Source organism: Myodes glareolus, chromosome 5 (assembly GCF_982192425.1).
Source record: "Myodes glareolus chromosome 5, mMyoGla1.1, whole genome shotgun sequence".
Classification (NCBI taxonomy): Eukaryota; Metazoa; Chordata; class Mammalia; order Rodentia; family Cricetidae; genus Myodes; species Myodes glareolus.
Genome location: NC_142030.1, coordinates 113801177 through 113821941, shown reverse-complemented (window position 1 = coordinate 113821941; position 20765 = coordinate 113801177). Strand labels below are relative to the sequence as shown.

The following is a 20765-nucleotide window of genomic DNA, read 5'->3' as shown; positions in this document are numbered from 1 at the left end:
GAATGAGCGGTGGTTGAGTGCTCAACCTCAACAGGACATTTATTCCTCCTCATCTGAGACTTCCACATACACTCTGGGTAGGTCACAGCCACTGCAATCATGAGCCCGAGAGCAACTAAGGTGGCCTCTATTGGGCTCCACAAGACTGGATCAAAGAAGGGCTCAGAGAGCCCCAGTCTTCCCTGCTAACTATTGGTCGCTGATGGGTTCTGCAAGAGGGGCAATTGTTCTCTTCAGCTGTGTACCCACAGGTGGGCTCACAAAGTCCCAATGGACAGTTCCAAATTTGTAGGCACAGATGGCTCTGGTTAAATTCAGTAGCTCACAAACAAAACAAAGACATTAATATAAGAAAGGAAGCTGTAGGGAGACATGAACATGTGAAAAGGGGCTGTAGTAAAGAGGGAGTGCCAACCGTAGTAGAAGTTGAAGTGTGAACATAATAAATATATGTTATATACAATTATAATATATACTGTATTAAATTATATATACATGATATGTATTAAATTGTCAAAGAGATACCGGAGAGATGCCTCAGTTAAGAACACTTGTTGCTCTTACAAAGGATCTAGGCTCAATTCCCAGAACCCATATGAGGGTTCACAACCTTCCCTAATTTCAGTGCCAAGGGACCAAAGACCCTAACTGACCTCCCTGAGCAACAGGCATGAAGTTGAACACATACATACATGCAGCAAAGAAACTCATACACATAAAATAAAAGTCTTTTTTAAAAGGCATGTGTACCAGCAAAGAATGAGCTTAGTAAAACTGTAACTTAAAAATGTACATCAGTGATTTCTGAAGTATAAATATGACTTTCTTAAATATATATTATAATTTTAATCACTAGCATCAATATATGTCTTTATGTGTGTGAGGGTGTTTATTACTTATTACTTTGAAAACAAATTGGAACAATGGATGTCACACAAGTACTGCATAGTAAGTTGTTTAAGAAGGACCTAGTTTGAAGTCTTCTTTGTTTGTTTTCTGAAGGGCAACATAATGTCAGCCCAGCATCTCTAATGTCACAGACCAAGTCTCTTAGCCACACCTGTTCAACCTTAAGGCAACAGAGAACAAAACAGTGCTTATATAATGTAAAATGTGATACAGGTCATTTGAGTCGGCCAGTCTGGACTGCTGAGTTAAATACCAAGATAAACACAGTTTTGCTTTTAACAAGGAGTAATACAAGAAAGAAACTGGATACATGCACTCACTATATGATCCACTTATGTCTACTATATAAACAGGTAAGATTGAGTCAGTGTCAGAGGTCAGGACAGAGATCATCATCAGAGAGAGGGTTGCTGTATGGTGATAACAATCTATTTCTCAATATGAGCAGTAGTTAGACGGACCTGTGTATCTAGTAGGAACCCACCAGGATGCACATGCCTGTCCTATATTTCTGTGTCACACACACACACACACACACACACACACACACAGAGGGGGAGGGGGATAATATAAGGAGACATTAGATCTCGTTGATTCCAACCAAAGAGTTTATTCCCAAAGAAACTAACCCAGGACTTACTGGTTCAAAGCAAGCAAGAGGACCAGACAAAAATCTACATGTTTAGCCTTGAGATTCTTGGTCTCTTCCCCACCCTCTCAATCTTGGCATGCGTCATTAAGAAGCCAAAGGAAGCCTCTCACATAGAACTCACATATCCTGAGAAAAAGATATACTCATTGTCTTTGCTAGTAACAGGCAAAAAGGCAAATACCTATACCAGCTCCAGAAGAGGAGCAGTATTCAAGTAATAGGTATTTGGAAGAGTGCTAAGTTCTGTCAGGAAGACTACATGAGCTAAGGAAGAAAAAAAAGAATACAAATGAAAAGGAGAAGCCACTAGTAAAACCAGCATCAGAAATGTTATCACAGGTGGGAGCAACAGTTCCATGTTAACATGGTAACAGTGAATGCCAACTGGATCATTCAAGAAAATGAGGAAAGAGCTGTGCATGCAGCATGAGGTAGGAAGGATGTGAGACAACAGAAGAACCAAGGCCTCACTTTCTTAAGGTAGCAAATCAGGACCGAATGTCCAGCATGGCCGTATGTGCATAGTATTAGAGAAAACAATAGATCCAAATGGCACAAAAGTTGCTCAGTCAAAAGTAAAACATAGGTGGAGCAGTATACTGGAAATTTAGAGAACTATTTGTTATAAACCTTTAGCAGAATTTTAAAATTCTATATACAGCATTATTTTAATAAGGAGTAAGTATACACTTTTTAAAGTACAAAAAAAGTTTTTATACATTTCATTTTGTTTTCTACAACAAACAGGCTCACTGTAGTGGAATTCTGCACAGAATTCCAATGCCCAGGAGCTGATAGGGCAGGTACAGGGCAGTGAGGGAAGTGTGTACTCAGGAAAGCTGGAGAGAGGAATGAAAGGGGTGAGTTCAAAAAACACATGATTGGAAAGGGTGGTACCAGGTGCCTCTGAGAGAAACAACAGTCAAGGAGGAACCCAGATCCCACTTAACTGAGGGCCATCTGGATATGCGATCATTTCACAGATGCTGCCTGTTTTGTGAATGTTCTGTAAGTGACAAGAAACTCATCTTATGTACGCTTCAATTTTGGATTACTATGGAACACTTCAGTAGAATGGAGAAAATAATATCATCCGGGGATTTAGAATTGCATTTATCAAATGCTAACATTTTTGCCATATTTCCTTAAGGAAGAAAACATCACATATTGACTGAAAACCCCTTGAGTCATTCTCTGGTCCCAGAACATAATTTCCTCCTCGGATCATTACTAACTGGAATTTGCCCGGCTATCCCATAGTCCTCACCCCCTCAAATGGGCTTAGTTAAAATGAATCCAGTGCCCCTTTCTATTCTAAGATACCAGTTGTCAAACTTAAGTGTGGTATTAAAGAACATTCACAACAGTTGAAAGAACAACTAAAGCACTCTCTTAGGGATTGGGCGTAGGGTGTGATGAGGCAGAGAGGAGAAAAATTAGAACAAAGTATGGTGACACAAAGGCCCGCAGAAATGGCGCAATCTAGCCTATTTGTGCACTATTTTAAAATGTTAATTTTTAAAGGATACTATCTTATTTTGCAATTAAATATACAAATTTTACAATAAAATTGGTTTGATTTTTCATATCAACCAAGTAAGAAGATATGAACCCCACTGCTCCTTGCGCATAGCTACATCCTCTTCCAGTGCAGTCTCTACATGCACACTAGTGAGGTGGTTCATTCCCACAGAATCAAGGTTGGTCACTACTCCAGAAGGGGACAGCAAAGAATATGCAAACTCTCAGACTTGCTTTATAGATGCTTCTAGTAGTAATGGGGTAGAATATCCTGCCTTCACACACTACTCAACCCAACATACTGATATCCAGATGCCACAGTGTTTTGGATTTAAACCTTGGTTCTTATATTTCTAAGATAATTCTTTTCATGAAAAAAAAACTGATCCATAAATTTCAAAACAAAAAAAAATGTATTCTTAACAGACTCTTGAAGTTAGAAGAAGCACACGAAGGACTATGAATTTTTCACAGCCTATTTGCAGACAGTCTGGAGAATGGAGTCTGTTTAAAAAGCACTGCTCTTTTGTAAATCTACCCAGTGAATAAGTACAAGTCAAAATTTTAAAGGCAGGAAACCTTAGCGAAAATTTCAGAGTGATAATCGATAATTATCCTCACTGTATAAGAAAGTCAGGAGAAAATAGACTTGTAAGAAGGTCAAGAGAGAACTCCCAGCTAGGCTGGTCATGTACTGGACTGGTCCCCAGCTCTTCTGAAGGACTGCAGCACTTGAACAGGCTCACCTTTGCAGTTCACCAAGTCCTCTGGCAGCTGGGAGGGTGGGGCTTTGCCTTAGGAAGTTTTGTTTTAAATTGAGATGAGTAAGGTCTTGGCTGTAGAAGAGGTTGGCAGGCAGATGTTCAAGGCTACAACACGAGAGGTCTACTGAGCTTATGCGCTGGGATGCAACCTAGAGAAAAAAAATAATAAATTTAATTCATTTTTCCTGTGACTACTGTCTATAGATAGAATTATGATGTACCCTTTAGAGAACCCAGGAATCAAGAAAGCAGCATTTCTTGTCCACAGTCAGAGGAAGCAGCCAAAAGCAGAAGAGTTTCTCAGCACATGCTAACACAGGGAAGCAATGCCTGAGTTCAGGCCACAAAGAAGTGGAGACACCAGCAGATGTTACGGAGTATTTTAGACCACTGTAGGAACTCTGGCTTTTAATGTGACCAAAATAGAATACTTCAAACAGTTTTGAAAAGTGTGACATGCTCACCAACATACTTACATACCTTCCTGGAGTCCTATGTCTCCAGGCTATATGCCAGTAAAGGCAAGGACTGCTTTATGTTGTTCACTGAAGAAACTACACTGACAATTCTCTATGACCCTTGGGATGCTGTGCAGAAAAGAGTGTCAATGGCCCCCTCACAACTCCTTCCTTCTGCCACCTTCACCTTCACTAGTTTGCTCTGGCCAATCTAGTACACTGGTCCCTTGGAGTTCAGAAGGAAGCAGAAATCTAACATTGATCCTTTGGACAGAGAGAAGATGATTAAACATCAACTTGTTTTTGCTCCATTCCTCATTCTGGACTACAAGCTGTTCCTGCTGGAATCAGGAGGAAGTAGGCACATTAACAGGATAAAAATCAGACAGCATGGTCTCATGGGAACTACAGTGTAAACAGGAACATCTATAGTAAGAACATGAATCCAATGGATAACAGCCATAGGGCATTGAGCAGCCAAGGAGACCACAAAGGCAACCACAAACTTCTTCTTTAACCAGACCCACATCCTGGAACCAAAACAAAAGAAGTCAATACATCAGCTCAGACCAACCAAGCTACATCTCATCCAAAAGAGAAGAGTGCTCTTACTAGAAGGTCTGCCTGATACCCAAACAAGAAAAGCTGGACATCCAAAGAAGCTGTGGTCTACCTACACAGCTGCTACTAAACTCAGATCCTTCCCCAACTACAGACGCAGAAATTATTAATAAGGAAGCCACCTGGGTACACCTCAGAGCAAGCAGCCTCTGTTATCCAGCATCCTTTCCTGGGAGTTGTTACTTATTGTTACAGAAAGAAGTGCTGCCCTTATGACAGTTACTCCTCTGAGAGCTGAAGATACAATATTGAATTTAATCTTCAAAAAAATATAAAGAAGACTCAACCCCTATCTTAAAGTTCAAGGTTTAACTGGGTGAAATGAAGCTCCAGGGCACAGCTATACTGGCCTAGGGTGTGAACTAGAGAATGCACTATTAACCTCCTCCATCATGGCAGGGCAAGGAGCACTGTTCAGAAATCCCCAGGAAACCAGAGACGGGGGAGGAGCATTTTTTAACACCCAAGAAAATAGTAGAATGACTAGAACACTGGAAAGCCATCCCTAGGAAGAACTTCAGCTTAGTTTTGAAAGAGAAGCAGTGACAGGCCATGCATGCTCCTCCAGAGAAGCAGAAGAGAGCACCTGTGGAAAACACAGACCACAGGAGGGGAGAAGCCCATCAGGACCATCATTTCATTCCTTGACATCTCAGCTCTGTCCATCTCAACACCAAACACTTGTGCACTAAGCAATAGTGATTCCCCAGATAACCAAGGAACTGCGAATCAAACCTTAAAATGTCTGTAGAAAAAGTACAAAAAAGTTATAAAAATCTGGAAAATTAGCCTAGGTGGAAAATGCCTAAAATCCTAATTATGGAGGGAATGTGAAATGTGAAATGTCCTCTGACAGAAGCCACAGCACTTCTACTACACTGGCAAAACACAAGTCACAAAACTGGGGCTCAAGATCAATGTGTGCAAGATGCCCTGTTTTCTAGTTCTGTGGCTTTACAGTCACTTCATCTATCTGTCCACCGGTTTCCTCATGGATAACGCCAATCAGTTAACACGTACCTGGTCAACACCAATAACACCCTTCTCATTTTTAAAACTCAAGAGAGACGAAGTAGGACCTATGACTATCCCTAGTCCATAACCCAATCACTTCAGGTAGCCACACAAATAATTTGACTTGGAAAATTCTGTATGTGAACAGATTCAAAGTGTATTTCAGTTTAAGAAAACTATGGTTTAGAATATTATTTCACATCTATACTGACAAAAAAATAAAACAAAATAAAACAAAACACCAGGAATGGAGAGATGGTTCAGTGGTTAAGAGCCTTTACTGTTCCTTCAGAGGACCCAAGTTCAGATCCTGTGCCCATATATGGCAACTCACAGCTACCTATAACTTTAGCTCTAGAGAATCCTTTATGTCTGGCATCTGCATAACACAGACACAGACATAAATACATACAACAAATAAACAAAAATATAAATTAAATAAATAAAGGCTGATTAGGTTCAGATCGAACAAACCCTACAACATATATTAATAGAAATATGAATTTTAGCCACTTATTTGGATTGTCGTCTTTTTCAAATGTCTTGTAAACATTTGTGATGAAAAAACCATATTTAGTCCTCAACATACTCTCTCCTAACCATTATAGAGCCGAAAAAGTAAGACCAATAAAAATTTTACTTTATTTAACAGACATTTATACATTTTCTAACATGCTGTTCTGCTTGACATACTCTTAAATTGTGTCTTTCTTTCTCTACCTTAGGACTCTGAGCAGGAAATCTTTCTGCTGAGCCTAGCTGAGTTGAATTTCTGAACCAGAATATCTGTCCCAGCCTTAACCAGTATCTGCTATGCTTTCCAACTATCATCACCTTCCAGTGACAGGACTGTTAACTCCCATCATGCTGAGGGCTGCTCAGTGGATAATCATCTTCCCCAGCCAAAGCAAGTTCACAGCAACATTCATGTGACATTTGATACCTACCCTCTGTACTTTAGGGGAAGTCACATCTAGTCTTTTTATGTGCATAGTATGCTCAAATTTAAGTAGACCGACTGAAAGGCTTGGCCAAAGCAGCAGAAGCAGCACAAAGAATCTAGACTAAAAGAGTGCTGTGATATGGCATGAGGCATTAACAGCTCCGGCCTAACCTCTAGTGGTTTAGGGAGTAATGTCCCTGACTAAAAGGGCAGTCTGTGGAGAGTTCACTACATTTTGGTAATGATTCTTAACTTCAACTGATCTATCCCCACCCACCAAGGCTTTGGGAGGTATAAGCAGAATATAATTTATTAATCTTTATCAGACATTCTAACACCTTTACATGCATCCACTTCATTCTCAATAGTACGGTTTCTGTGAATTCCCACTGCTTCCCGACATGTAATCATTTCTTTCCTCAAATTGAACAGAATGTATTGGCCCCAGACCTTTTCACAGTGACTATGAATTTGTTGATGCTAATTATCATTTTGTAAATTTTGGTTAACAGTAGATACTAAAAAACCTATAAAATTAGTTACAGGTCTTTTGTGTGCATGTTCTGTTTTTTTTGTTTTGAGACATTCTCACTGTGTCTTCATAAGAGTACGTCAAGCTATAAATTTTGGAAGTAGCAAATTATACCTAGAATTTTAACACTTAACATGCCTTTTCTTTAAAAGGTTAAATTGGGATCATACATGACAAATAAAGCATGTAAATTTACCCTCCATTCTAAATTATTAGAAGCAATCAACTGTAAAATTAACGAAGGCAATAGAAAAAAAAAACAGAGACACAGACAAACAACAGACAAAAATTAGAAAGATCTATTGGAGCAAGAACACAGAAAGGGTGGAGGAACCATGACTTTAGAAGGAGGGGTCTACAGTCTGGAGAAGAAACAAATTATCTAGGTAACTGTTCAAGCACCAAGTTATAGCAGGCTAGGAAAAGAGACACAGTTGGAAAGCTCCTGCCTATGGATGATAAAGGGGCTAGCCTGAGAGAGTAGTGTACGTATAACATCTGCCCTTTGTAAACCCAGCACTGAACTACTTGGTACTCGGTAGTATTTAGCCTTGTGAGGACACAGTGAGAGCACATGAGACCTGAGAATGCCATGCCACTAAGATCAGCTACCGACAGGGCCTCCCCTCCACTGACAAAGTGGCTATGCAGTGAGTAGCAATGCTGCTGCAGCTTGTCCAGGGAGCTCGCTGTGCAGTCTAACTTGACCATGTGAACCTCTGCCTCACACTTCATGAGTCAGAAGCTTCTGAACAGGGTCAAGCATATAGTTATTGCCCCGCCCCTAGTCTCTGCACATAAACCTCAATGTGCTCTCAATAGCAATAAAAGGCAGACCCTCGGACCAAATCTGAGTCTTCTTATTGGCAAAATACAAGCAAACAATGTTGTGAAAATGTTAATACCTGAGTACACATTCCCCCAAAGACAGCACCTTCTAGACATGAGGGAACAAACCACTAAAGAGACAAATAAACAAACCTCATATACCAACTTGTTTGTTTATTTGTTTTTGAGACAGGGTTTCTCTGTGTAACAGTACTGGACTCTGCGCTCTGCAGACCAGATTGGCCATAGACTTACAGAGATCTGTCTGTCTCTGCCTCCCAGAGGAGTGCTGAGATTAAAAGGCACCCCGGCTCTAACTTCTGATTTATATAACTATACAAACTTTCTCAAACAGTTCAGATATTGCAAATAAACGACTTGTTTTATAATTAGAAAACCTAAAACCATAAATGAAAAGATTTAAGTTCCAGGTTCTATATGCAAGGTCTATGTGTTGACTATACAGTTCACAGATTCTTTTCTAATCATTCCATTATTTATTTCCTAAAATTATTAACTAGACATAAAGAGAATCTAGCCCTTCATAGTAATTGGAATGCAATGCTTTAGGATAAAGACAATGGGACTCCTCAAATAAACAAGCATAAAGTAAAAGATAAATTTTTAAGAATAAATATATATTAAGTTGGCCTAAACTCACAAATTAAAATGATTCAACTTCAAGAACTAATTTGACTAAGGCTAGGCTTGAAGCTATAGGCCTTTAATTCCAGCACTTAGAAGGCAGAAATAAGTGAACTTCTATGAGTTTGAGGATAGCCTTGACTACGTGATGGATCCTATCCAGAAACAAACAAGAAAAAAAAACCCACCATTAAAACACACACATGTGCAAACATATACATGTACACACACAAAAATAGGAACACACACAGGCACATGCACACTTACACAACTAGATGGCAAAGGCTGGTTAAATATGCTATATTTCTTATATAACAATACTCCAACAATTTTCAAAGAATCAAGCCACAGTTCCAGAAACACTGATATCAATTTAACCTGCAACAGAGGACATTTCATGTTCTGGAAGGGGTGATCTTATGTGTTCTCCAGCAACTCATGCTGCTTAGAAATCACCTTTTAGCATATTAGTGAGTGAACTGGATTCTGCTGACAATTGTATCTGTCATGTGGTGTGATTCTCTTGGGGAATCTTAGTTATAGTCCCTTCAGATCACGGTTGTAAAATAATGGAAGGACAAATAAAAAGAGCAATGCAGCAGAATGAATTACATACAGTACTACAAGTACTTTGTACTTCAATTCCTTTCTCTATCAAGTGGGCTGACCTCACAGGGCTGGTGTGAGATCCACCCAGAAACTCCCACTTTTCAGCAGCATCTCCCAAGGCTGCTAGAAATCAGGTAGAATGTTTGTCACACGAAAACAGCAAATGTTCATCTTTACTATGAACTATGCACATTATTGTAACTATAGCATGAATTCAACTAATTGTAGTTTGTAATAAACCAAAAAAATCTATTAGTAACTAAGGAAAATAAGCACAAAGCCAGAACTTTAATGTTGCATTAACCTCATAACACTAATGAACAAGTGATTTACTTGGTACCTAATGTCCAAAGCTGGGAAAACAACAGTGACAGACCGTGAGGCTCACAGAGTGTCATGTCAATGCATCTGTCAACACACCAGAGAACACCAGAAGGGAGCTGCTAAACGGGGATCTGAGAAACAAGTGACAGAGAAAGCAAGTGGAATTAATTGCCAGGGATGTTTCTCCTGAAAACATGCTGCTAACGAAAGGGTAATTCAGCACAAGGACACAAAGACCACAGCAATTCTACAATACTTAGAGGTTAGCAATCAAGGGAGGATATAGAATTATCTTGTTGCACCAGAGAGCAAAACAGGAACATGTACCATAGGAATCAAGATCTTGGTTCACTTAGAAGGAAACCACTGCCGCATTAGACCCTAAAAGCATATGAAACGCTATAGGTCAGGCGTTCTCACCTTTAAAGCAGCTCCTCATGATGTGGTCAACCCCCAACCATAACAATATTTTTGTTGCTACACTGTTGTAATGTTGCTACTGTTATGAATGGTAATATAAACATCTGATATACAGGATACATCTGATATGGAACTCTGTGAAAGAATCATTCGACCCCCCCAGGGGTCAAGACCCTCAGGATGAGAACCACCGCTATAGACAATAGACAATCGACAATCGGGGGCAGAGGGAGAGGTGTGAATCAATAAATCTACAATCTACAAGATCTATTCTTTTAAATATTATGGTCTATTCCTGTGAATTTAGAACTATTTAATATGGCTAATGTTCAAAGTAAAAGAATACTTGCAAAGAAATTCTCAAATATGAGAACAATTACTTTGAAGAATTGCATTTAATATCACCATCTTGTCAACTACCTTACAAGGAACTTTACCAATACTAAAATAACACTATGACTTTAAATTGTCTCCTTGAAACTTATTTTTATTAAATATAATACTATATAGACAGAATCCGCATGATTTTGAAGTATTAATTATATACTACCTTTAATAATTCTAGAGGAAACAAGATTTCTAGTTACAGAGGAGCTAGCAATCACTGGAAGCTGAAAGAACAGGACCTAGCACAAAGAAAGAGAAAGAGATGTGATGGAGAAGGGTCATGTTACTTTCATTGGTTAATAAAGAAACTGCCTTGGCCTTTTTGATAATGGGCCAAGCAATGTTTAAAAGAATACAGTTTCCGTGTAATTATTTCGGGTAAAATTAGCCGGGCGGGCGATGGGAAGCGGCCCGCCGCTCCTTCTACAGAGATGCTTTCTCTTTCTTCCCTCCAACTTCCCCACTTCTCTTTTAGGCAGGGGTAACAAGAGGGCTAATTCCAACCTGCTGGAGGCAGAAGAAAGGATGGGTGGAGAACACGGGAAGAAGGTCGGTGGAAGGAGAGGGGTAGGTTTGAAATGGTAATAACCTGAGCATACAAACAGGTACTGTATCAAAATGCTATCACTATGAGATAGCAACGAATGAGATACTATGCTCTCTGTATAAAACTGGATTTTAAAACGTTAGAGAAAATAAAATTGAGTAATTTAAACTGAAATATCTCAGTGAAGTGAAACCCCCTTCCTCCGGAAGACAGTCACCACAGGGAAGGCACAGGTATCCCTAATGTGAAAGTAAGAGTGCCTAGACCACAGCTGTAACTATAAACGTATTAGTCTACTGCTTGACAGTGTTAACAGCTTTGTTTATAACAAAAAACATTTATGCAATCCAAAATACTTCATTTTTCTGCTGAATTCAGAGTAGAATTTCTAAGAGTCTAAATTCCTAGCATCTTATTGGTAATTAAGTAAACTATAACATGGTTTTTTTTTCCTGTAGAAGTCCATGATGCAAATCTATATATAGTATTTGATAAAGCATAGTTAAGATTCCACAAGACAATACAATGGAACTAGCAAAAAACAAAAAACAAACAAACAAACAAAAAACCCAATGTACACAGGTATGCAGACTGTGCATTAACTCTTCTCAGACTGCAGAGCCAGCAGGGGTCAAGCCTGTACTCTTGTGTATAAGCTTCAACATGTCTCTTCCACAGTGCTTAGATGGCAGCATGACAATCCCTACATTTTACACGGGTTCAGCTTTCTACACAATTAACCTTTACAAGAAATAAATTTTCTTCTTGTTTCTGTGGTATAGTAATAGGAATGAAAATGCCTCCACAGACTCATATATTTGGATAGTGTACTCCAGTGGGCAGAGCTGTTTAAGAAGGATTAGGAGGTGTGTCCTTGTCAGTATGTCCTTAGAGGTGGGCTTCGAGGTTTCAAGTGATTCACACAATTCCCAGTTTTTGTCTCCCTCTCTCTGCCTCATGAGTGGCAATCAAGACATGAACTCTCAGCTATTGTCCATTTGCTCCATCATTATGAACTCTAAACCCCTGAAACTGTAAGTCAGATTAAACATGGTATTTTATAAGCTAGCTTGTTCATAGTGTTTCATCAGAGAGATAGAAAAGAAAATAAGACAGAAGTTGCTGCCAAGGAGTGAACTATTGTTGTGACAGGCCTGATCATGTTGGTTTTGTTCTTGTTGGTTTTCAAAGAATGTGGAAAAACTTGAGGACTGTAGACTAGAAAATTAGTTGGATGCTGCAAGCAGTGATTAATGGTCATCCTAATAGGTGTTTGGAAGACAGCGGTACTGAGGGCAGTATGACTAGAGGCCCAGTTCAAGAGATTTCAGTGAGGAATAATAAGAGCAACTTGGCTAGAGACAATTCTTGTATGTTTAGGCAAAGAATGTCCTTGTCCTAAAAAATCTTCCTGAAGTTAAACTGAAAAGTAATGAATTAATTTCCTTGAAGGCAATTCTAAGACAGTATAATACTGTCTCTGTCACATGGTTATTAGTAATCACTTTCATGAAGCTCAATAGTAAAAATGACCAAGTGAGGTGGAAAGAAAAAAATGTATAGTTTGCAAAGAGTAAAAACTGACAGCTACATTTTGGTGTTCTAACGCAGAGTTAAAGTAAAAAAAAAAAAATCCAACAACATTTTAGCATTCCAATGTGGGTCCGTATTTCCATGTAGGGCCTGAGAGAGCTGAAAAGAAAATAATAAGTATACGGCTTGTGCAGTCAAAAAATACTAAGAGAGCAGTCAAAGAAGTCCAAACTGAAAAAAAGCCATAAACGGGTTCCGGTGTGATTTAAAATGTGTGTAGGTTTAAGAAAGAAAGAAGACGAGTATGTACCGTATGGAAAGTTTTTCTTTAAAAAAATAAAGTTTTTAAAGAGTAAAAAAATAAAATAAAATAAAAATAGAAAACCACATAAGATGGGAAAAACAGGGAGGCTGGGTTCTGTATGTTGCCATAATGATTTTGAATTTTTTGAATGCCGATGAGCAAAATATAGCTGCTGAGAAACATGGGGATTGAAAGAGGGACAGCTGAAATAAATCAACCTAGATATTTTAAGAATGCCTTAACTTCAAAATGGAAGTAAAAAATATATCTGTAAAATAAAACTTTAAAAATGCATTGTTGTAGAGAAGAACTTTTGCTTTTGTTTCTACAGAAACAAGAGATCATGGATTCATTCCAAGTTGATATGGATCTAATCTGATCAAGAGAGACCTCCTGAAACTTGATAGGTGATATCTATCAATAAAGGTTATAGTTGGACTTCCCAGGATTTGGCTATTATCTCAGTTTTTTTCTCTGGTACCCCCAAAGATATTTCATCCACATTCAGTTAGAAGCAGTGTAGAGAAAAGGATGACCACATTCCCAAGAGTTGGGATTGTGAGTGGTCTTTGATTAATTGGTGGATCATGGATATTTGTTATATTTACAGGAATATAGGAATGATAAGACAAAAGGATAGATCATTGAATCTATTTTAAAGTAAAAACTATTAATTTAAAATATTTTGTATTGTTATAGACTTTTGTACACTGATAGAAATTTAAAGTCATTCTTCTTACAACACACTGTATACATGTTTCTACTCTTGTTTAAAGTATTTTTACATACCAATTTAAGGTTATTTTTGTAACAACTTATTGTATATACATTTCTACTCTTGTTTAAGATATTGTACCTATGCAGTTCATTTAAAAATATAAGGTAAACTTCTAAATTTTGAGAGCTATTACTATTAACTATTTAGGATAATCAAGAAACACAGATCAGTAGTCAGTCATCTATAACAACCAAATTTGTAGATATGTTAGGTGTGTTTTCATATTTTAGATAGATAAATGGTTTTTAAACAATTCAAAGACCTACAGAATATGGTGTTTAAAAAGTTTTCTTAACTTAGGGCTTTTCATAACAATGAGACACATATGGTGTGGGAGAATTGTCTGTATTCTGTCAATCATATTTTAATAAAATGCTGATTGGCCAGACAGGCAGTATAGGTGGGAAAGCCAGACAGGAAGTAGGGGTGGAGCAAAGAGACTGGGAGTATTCTGGGAAGCTCCCTCCATCACTGCTGCGCAGACCACTGAAGAGGCAGCATGTAACTTGCCCAGCTGAGAAAGGTACGGAGCCATGTGGCTAATGTAGATAAGGATAATGGGGTAACATAAGTTATAAGAGTTAACAAGAAGCCTGACCTAATGGGCCAATCAGCTTTATAACTTATAGAGATCTCTGTGTGATTGATTTTCTCTGGGACTTGCCGGTTGTGGGGTACCGGGCGGGAACAGATACCCCAACAAGCCGGCCCTCATGTTACACACATATGCTCCTGGCAGTACCAATTCATTTCAGAGATAATGGGCATTGAAGAAACTCCTTATGAAGTTTGCTTTCATTGTGGCAATGTTGGCCACTGGGCAAAGAAATTGCTCTTACCTTTGATGGCTTACAATGTGTAGACTGGACATGCAGGACACACAGGAAAAAGACTGTTGAACTTTGCCAAAAATAAGGTAGGACAGTCCTTCAAATTTCCTGCTTCACTGAAAAATCTGTTAGACACTCAAGGCCTGAAGACTGAAGATAAATTTCTCCAACATTGCAGAGAAACTTTGGGTCCAGGTAGATGTCTCTGTCTTGAAAGTTGTTGAAAATGCACTTCCTGTTTACTTACGAAGCATTAATTCCTTCTAGGATCTTGGGCAGAGTTGACGACTATATAGTTATAACTGCAATTTTCTTTAATTATGAAAGAAATTAAGTTAGGTATAAAACTTTGGATTGCTAAATGAAAATGGACTGAATACTGTAAATTAATTCTTACTTGATAACTGTTTTTGTTTGTGTAATTTTACTATATTAAAAAAAACTTTCATTTTTATTTAGACAAAAAGGGGAAAATGTAGAACATTATTTTAAGGTATGTTACCTGTTTATGCTGTGGATCATTTGTTTAACTATGTAAAGATCTGTTGCTTTTATTTATGTTGCATCTGTTTAACTCTGTGGAACTGTGATTCTTTGCCTGTCAAGAACACCTGATGGTCTAAAAAAAAACAACAAAACTGGATGGCCAATAGCAAGACAGGAGAAAGGACAGTCGTGGCTGGCAGGCACAAAGGATAAATAGGAGAAGTATGGAAAGAGAGAAGGAATGAGAAAAGGAAATGAGGCTGTCAAGGGCCAGTTACCCAGCCACCAAGCAACCCAGCCAGCCAGGGATTAAGAGTGCAATTAAGATTTACAGATGTAAGAAAAGGAAAAAGTCCAGAAGCAGAGGGTAGATGGGATAATTTAAGAAAGCTGGCTAAAAACAAGCCAAGCTAAGGCCACACATTTATAAGAAAGAATTAAGTCTCCATGTGTGATTTATTTGGGAGCTGGTGGTGGGCCCACCATAGAGTGAAAAGGTAAAAGGTAAAGGAGAAAAAAAAAAGGTAAAAGGTAAAAGAATAAAAACAAGCAACAAGGGCTCCTGAGGCTAGGTGTGTTACATGAGAAGCCACTGCATGAAGCTATGAAAGTGAAGCCTGGATTGTGTTAGAGATCCCCAAGAACCCAAGATGTTAGAGATGCCAGTGCTGTGGGAAATCTGCCAAAGACGGCTGCACACAAGGAGTGGAACCAGTCCAAGAGAGAACATGTGTTGCAGTCACAAAGCTGAAAGGATGGAGCCATCAAAGCCCTTTGATATCAGACATGGAGTTACAGGATTTGGAATTTGTCCTGATAGGTTTTGATTTTGCTTTGGTATAGCATTTCTTCATTGTGCTTCTTTTCCTTGCTTTTTGGATGGTATTTTATTTTGTGCCATTGTCTGTTGGAAGTATGTAATTTGCATTTTTGTTTGATTTTACAGGGGGTTACATTTAAGAGCCTTTATTCTCAAAAGAGACTTTGAACTTTTAAAATTGTATTGGATCAAATGCACTTTGCATTAGGATATGGTTACAATCAGTGGGGGTCAGGTAGTAGAATGTGATTGTTTGAATGGAAATAGTGGCCACAGTGGGTGGAAATGTTCAGGAAGGATTAGGAGGTGCAGCTTTGTTGGGAGAGGTGTGTCCCTGGTGACTGGGTTTAAGGTTTCAAAAAAATTCACACTATTCCCAGATTGTATCTCTCTCTGCCTCATGAGTGGTGATCAAAATGTGAATTTTCAGCTGTCCCTTTGCTCCACCAGCATGGTCTCTAAGCCTCTGAAACCATAAGTTAGATTAAATGCTTGTTTCTATAAATTCTCTTGTTCATAGTGTTTTAATGCAAAGATAGAAACAAAACTAAGGCAGCCTTGTTCCTGGTCTTATTAATCCTCCTATGCCTCATATCTCACATCCAATCTCCCTTATTTATCAATTATCACTACAGAATTGGTGTGGGAGAATTGTCTGTATTCTGTCAATCATATTTTAAATAAATGCTGATTGGCCAGGCAGGAAGTATAGGTGGGAAAACCAGACAGGAAGTAGAGGTGATGCAATGAGAACAGGAGAATTCTGGGAAGCAGGAAGCTCCCTCTACCATTCCTGCCCCGACCACCAAAGAAGCAACATGTGAGCTGACAGCTGAAAAAGGTACCAAGCCATATGGCTAACATAGATCAGAATAATGGGTCAATATAAGCTATAAGAGTTAACAAGAAGCCTGAGATAATGGGCCAATCAGTTTATAACCTAATGCAGATTCTGTGATTTTCTTTGGGACTTGCCGGCTGTGGGGTACTGGCCCTTCATGTTACACAGAATTGATACAAAATTTTCTTTTAAGATAAGCAGATATGTATGTTAGCAAACCCTTAGCTCCACTTGTGATTCTACAAGCTTGGTGGACTGCCCTTGGTCAAATGACTCTTCATTATTTAAAGAATGCGTGTGAAATGTGAATGAAAGTTTCCAGAAAATTCCTGGGCTCTTCAAAAGAATGATTCTAAGAAGGCTTCACACTTAGTGCTAGAGATCCAGTATAACAAACTGAAGAGGGTCCCTAAAGCACCAAGGACAGGTAAGGTTGAAAGCAGAATACTCTTTAGACTGTATTGCGTATGCATTAAAGATGGCTAAGTCACACTAAAGTGTCCCATGGAACTTCCACTGACATGAATCCATCTCAGTCCTATTACATACCGATGGCTTGACTCAATTGGTCAATTAAGTATTCTTTGAGTTAAATCTGGACCTCAGAACACTTTTAAGCACATGACACTGAAAGTTCATTGTGGGTCACCATACAGCTCATTTTTATTTGAAAGTTATCACTTAGTCATCATTTCACAGAATCTTTAATTCAGCATGAAATCTGGCCCTGCCCTCCCATAATGATTTCCCTTTCAAACTAGTGCCCAAGATTTAAAATACTATGGTTCTATGGAGAGTTATGCAGCAGGTGCAGAAACAGCAGTGACGTGTACAATCTGCCTGCAACTGCTAGTACACTGGCTATGTGAGCACAGACAGACAGACAGACAAGCTAAGTGGCCCTGATGAAAATCTGGGCTGGTAATCACCATATTTTAACCAAGTAAACCAGGCTAGCTTGAGGTTACTGAGGTCCCCCAAAAAGACCATGATCTATCTTTTCCTTTTCCCACAGAAAACGATTATTCCCCACAGGGACTATTATTAAAAAACAGTATAGGTTGCACGTTCTCAATCTGAAATTCTAAAATTTGAGGTGATCCAAAAATTTTGAGAGACAAGTAGAAACTATCCTGCACGAACTCCTGTGACAGGCAGCAGTCAAAATAAAGAGGCATCAACTACACTGTACCAAATTACCTTTATTCTCTGGAAATACGGTATATAAAACAAACTAATTTCAAAGTTAACTTAGGGTCTCTTCCTTGAGGACAGCTCCCTATGCATGTGCAAATATTCTAAAACCAAGGGTGGGGGTGGGGAACCCAAAATGTTTCAATGTTTTCAATTAAGCCATTTTATTGTTCAAAGTCAGTAGAAGCTGGTGACAAGCGGTAAATCATGTCCAACTTCCTTTAGCTAATCAATACTCAAAAATATTTGCCTTACTAATCCCTGTATCCTATTTGTAACAGCAATCACAATTAACTGAAACAGGGCTGGAGATGATGGTTCAGCGGTTAAGAACACTTGGTCTTACAGAGGACCAGGGTTCAGTTCCCAGCTCCACCCAAATGCCCTCTTCGGGATTCTATAGACACGACCAAGTATTTGAATGGTGCAAAACATTCATACTCATAGATAAATATTTTTAAGAATTTAGAAAAAAATCATTATCTGAAATGTTCGCTAAACATCAGGGAAAGAGTGGTTTTATGGTTGTATTTGTAAGATATTTCTCACTGTACAGAGTTGCACACACACACAGAGCCCTATACCGTATTGTAGATAAGGAGAGAAAGGAGGTGCACACTATAAACAGTGTGTGTGGCCATGAATTTTTAGTTGTAGCAAGTGGGTTACAGATATGTTCGTGTTGAAAATATTATCTCTACTTCAGAATATGATGTAATTAAAGTTTAAAAAACAAAACAACAACAACAAAACACCTGGTGTGACTCATGTCTGCCATCGCAGCATTTTAAGGTTGAGGCAATCAAACTGCCACAATTTAAAGACTAGCTTGTGGCTACATAGCAGGTACCAGGTCAGCCTAGGCTACACAGTGAGACCCCTCCCACCACACACACACACACACACCTCAAGAAACAAAAAGAAACAAAACAAAGTTAAAAATGCATATACAATGCTAAACCAGTGACCCAAATCCACTTTAACCTGACACAGACTTACAGTATGAAACTACAGAAATAACTAACTTACAAATTAACATACCATTAAGGCTACAGATTCACATGAAAGACTAGCCTTGAAGAGAAGTCATGAGATCAACCAATATGTCTAAAGAAAGCATGCTCTTAAAATGGAGCTACAAATGTGGACAACTGAAAGCAGGCTGTCCCTCCTACCACAGTAAGAACATGCTACACGTGTCTGGATGCTGAATAAATACCCCCCCCCATTTTACATTGCATACAACAGTTTGTTTACTGAATTTTTAAAGTATGCCGTACATTCATATTTTAGAGATGACTTCAAAACCAATATTGTAATTGTCCCAAAGGATTCTTCACTAACACACACCCAAAACAAAAACGAACTGACAACAAAAAACATTTTTCCTACAAGCTAAAATCCAAACACATATACAGAAAATGAAGAACTTCCTTTTAAAATTACTTATCTCCTTGATGCTGATTTAAAAATCATTGGTACTTTGCTATTTGTGTCTTTTCATTATAACTAGGTTAGGAGAAAAAGAGAACATTAAAATCTAAACTTTAGATTTTTCTTTATGTTGCTTTTTCTTATAAATCCTTTTCAAAATGAATCCTATGATTTCTCTATTTAAAGAAAAGGAAAAGAAGTGGTTTTCATAGTGACTTTAAGTATGAATAAAAAGTGTTTATCTTTCTAATACTACATGTAAGGAATGTAGATGGCATTCAAAATAAAGAGTAGACACCATATCCACTCCAACCTGTTTGAAGCCACAGCCTACTCTCCTGACATTTGAAATTAAAGAGAGAATCACATCATTATTTCCAACACAGTAGTTTAAACAGGAGAGGCCAGAGACTCATTATACAGAACTTCTACCCAAATGAGGAGTTTCTTCACTCATTTCTTCTGCAATAGCTCATATCATGTTTTTTATCGCTACTATAACATAAGATCAAATGGAATGAAGTATTTGCACTGCTAAAGAGCCTTGGACCTGGAATACACAGGCCAGGTTCCTACAACTTATCTGCATCCTATTTTCCAGTCTAAGAATTTCTCAAGATGTCTGCTGTTTAAGATTGTAGAAAGGTAAGACAGAGTTTCCAATGTTTGCACTAGGCCATTCCCGGACCCCCGCCTTCTCACTTTCCTAAAACAGTTCCTATGATTGAGAGCATAAGAATATATCTCACTTGGACAACAAAACCTAGCTTCCCTTATTTGCTGGAAATAATATAAACAAACAAATCTTTAACTGCCTGATCATTTGGTGATGGCAGAAATGACATTCATAAAATGAACATTTGTTTAGTCACCCATATCTACAGACATACATACACTTACTATGCCAGTGTAAGTAACTCACACACTCACTTCACATAAACCATAAGAGATACCATTAGTGTTCCATCTATTAGATAAAAAGCTTACTATTTGAAATCTCAGGTAGAACCATATAGCAAGGAAGTAGTAGACTAATAATGACGACCTTATTCAGTCCGATTGATTACTAACCTCCACTACATATTGCTCCACACAACATGCAAAAGAACAGAAATGTTATGGTTTCATCAAACACAGTCGAAGTCCTTCCTCCCTCCTGGGAATACACATTTTGGAAATACAAATGTAAACAGTGCTACATATTATGCACATGGCACACTCCTTTTACACATAGTGACATCCCATTTTAGCACATAAATTTCAGCACTTGGATTTTTGGTTACAAGGTCTCATGTCACTCAGGCTGGCCCCTAACAATGTAGCCCAGACTAAACTTGAAATCATGATCCTCCTGCCTCAGCCTCCCCAGAG

General features: G+C 38.4%; 1 protein-coding gene across 1 annotated transcript in view; it reads right to left on the bottom strand.

Moving 5' to 3' along the window:
• The window catches only part of Phlpp1 (PH domain and leucine rich repeat protein phosphatase 1), a 204539-nt gene that overhangs the window by 83849 nt on the left and 99925 nt on the right, over positions 1-20765 (bottom strand). The window contains exon 4 of the mRNA XM_048443747.3: positions 3829-3995. Within this exon, the coding sequence (XP_048299704.3) occupies positions 3829-3995 (167 nt within the window). The remainder of the gene's footprint in view (positions 1-3828; positions 3996-20765) is intronic.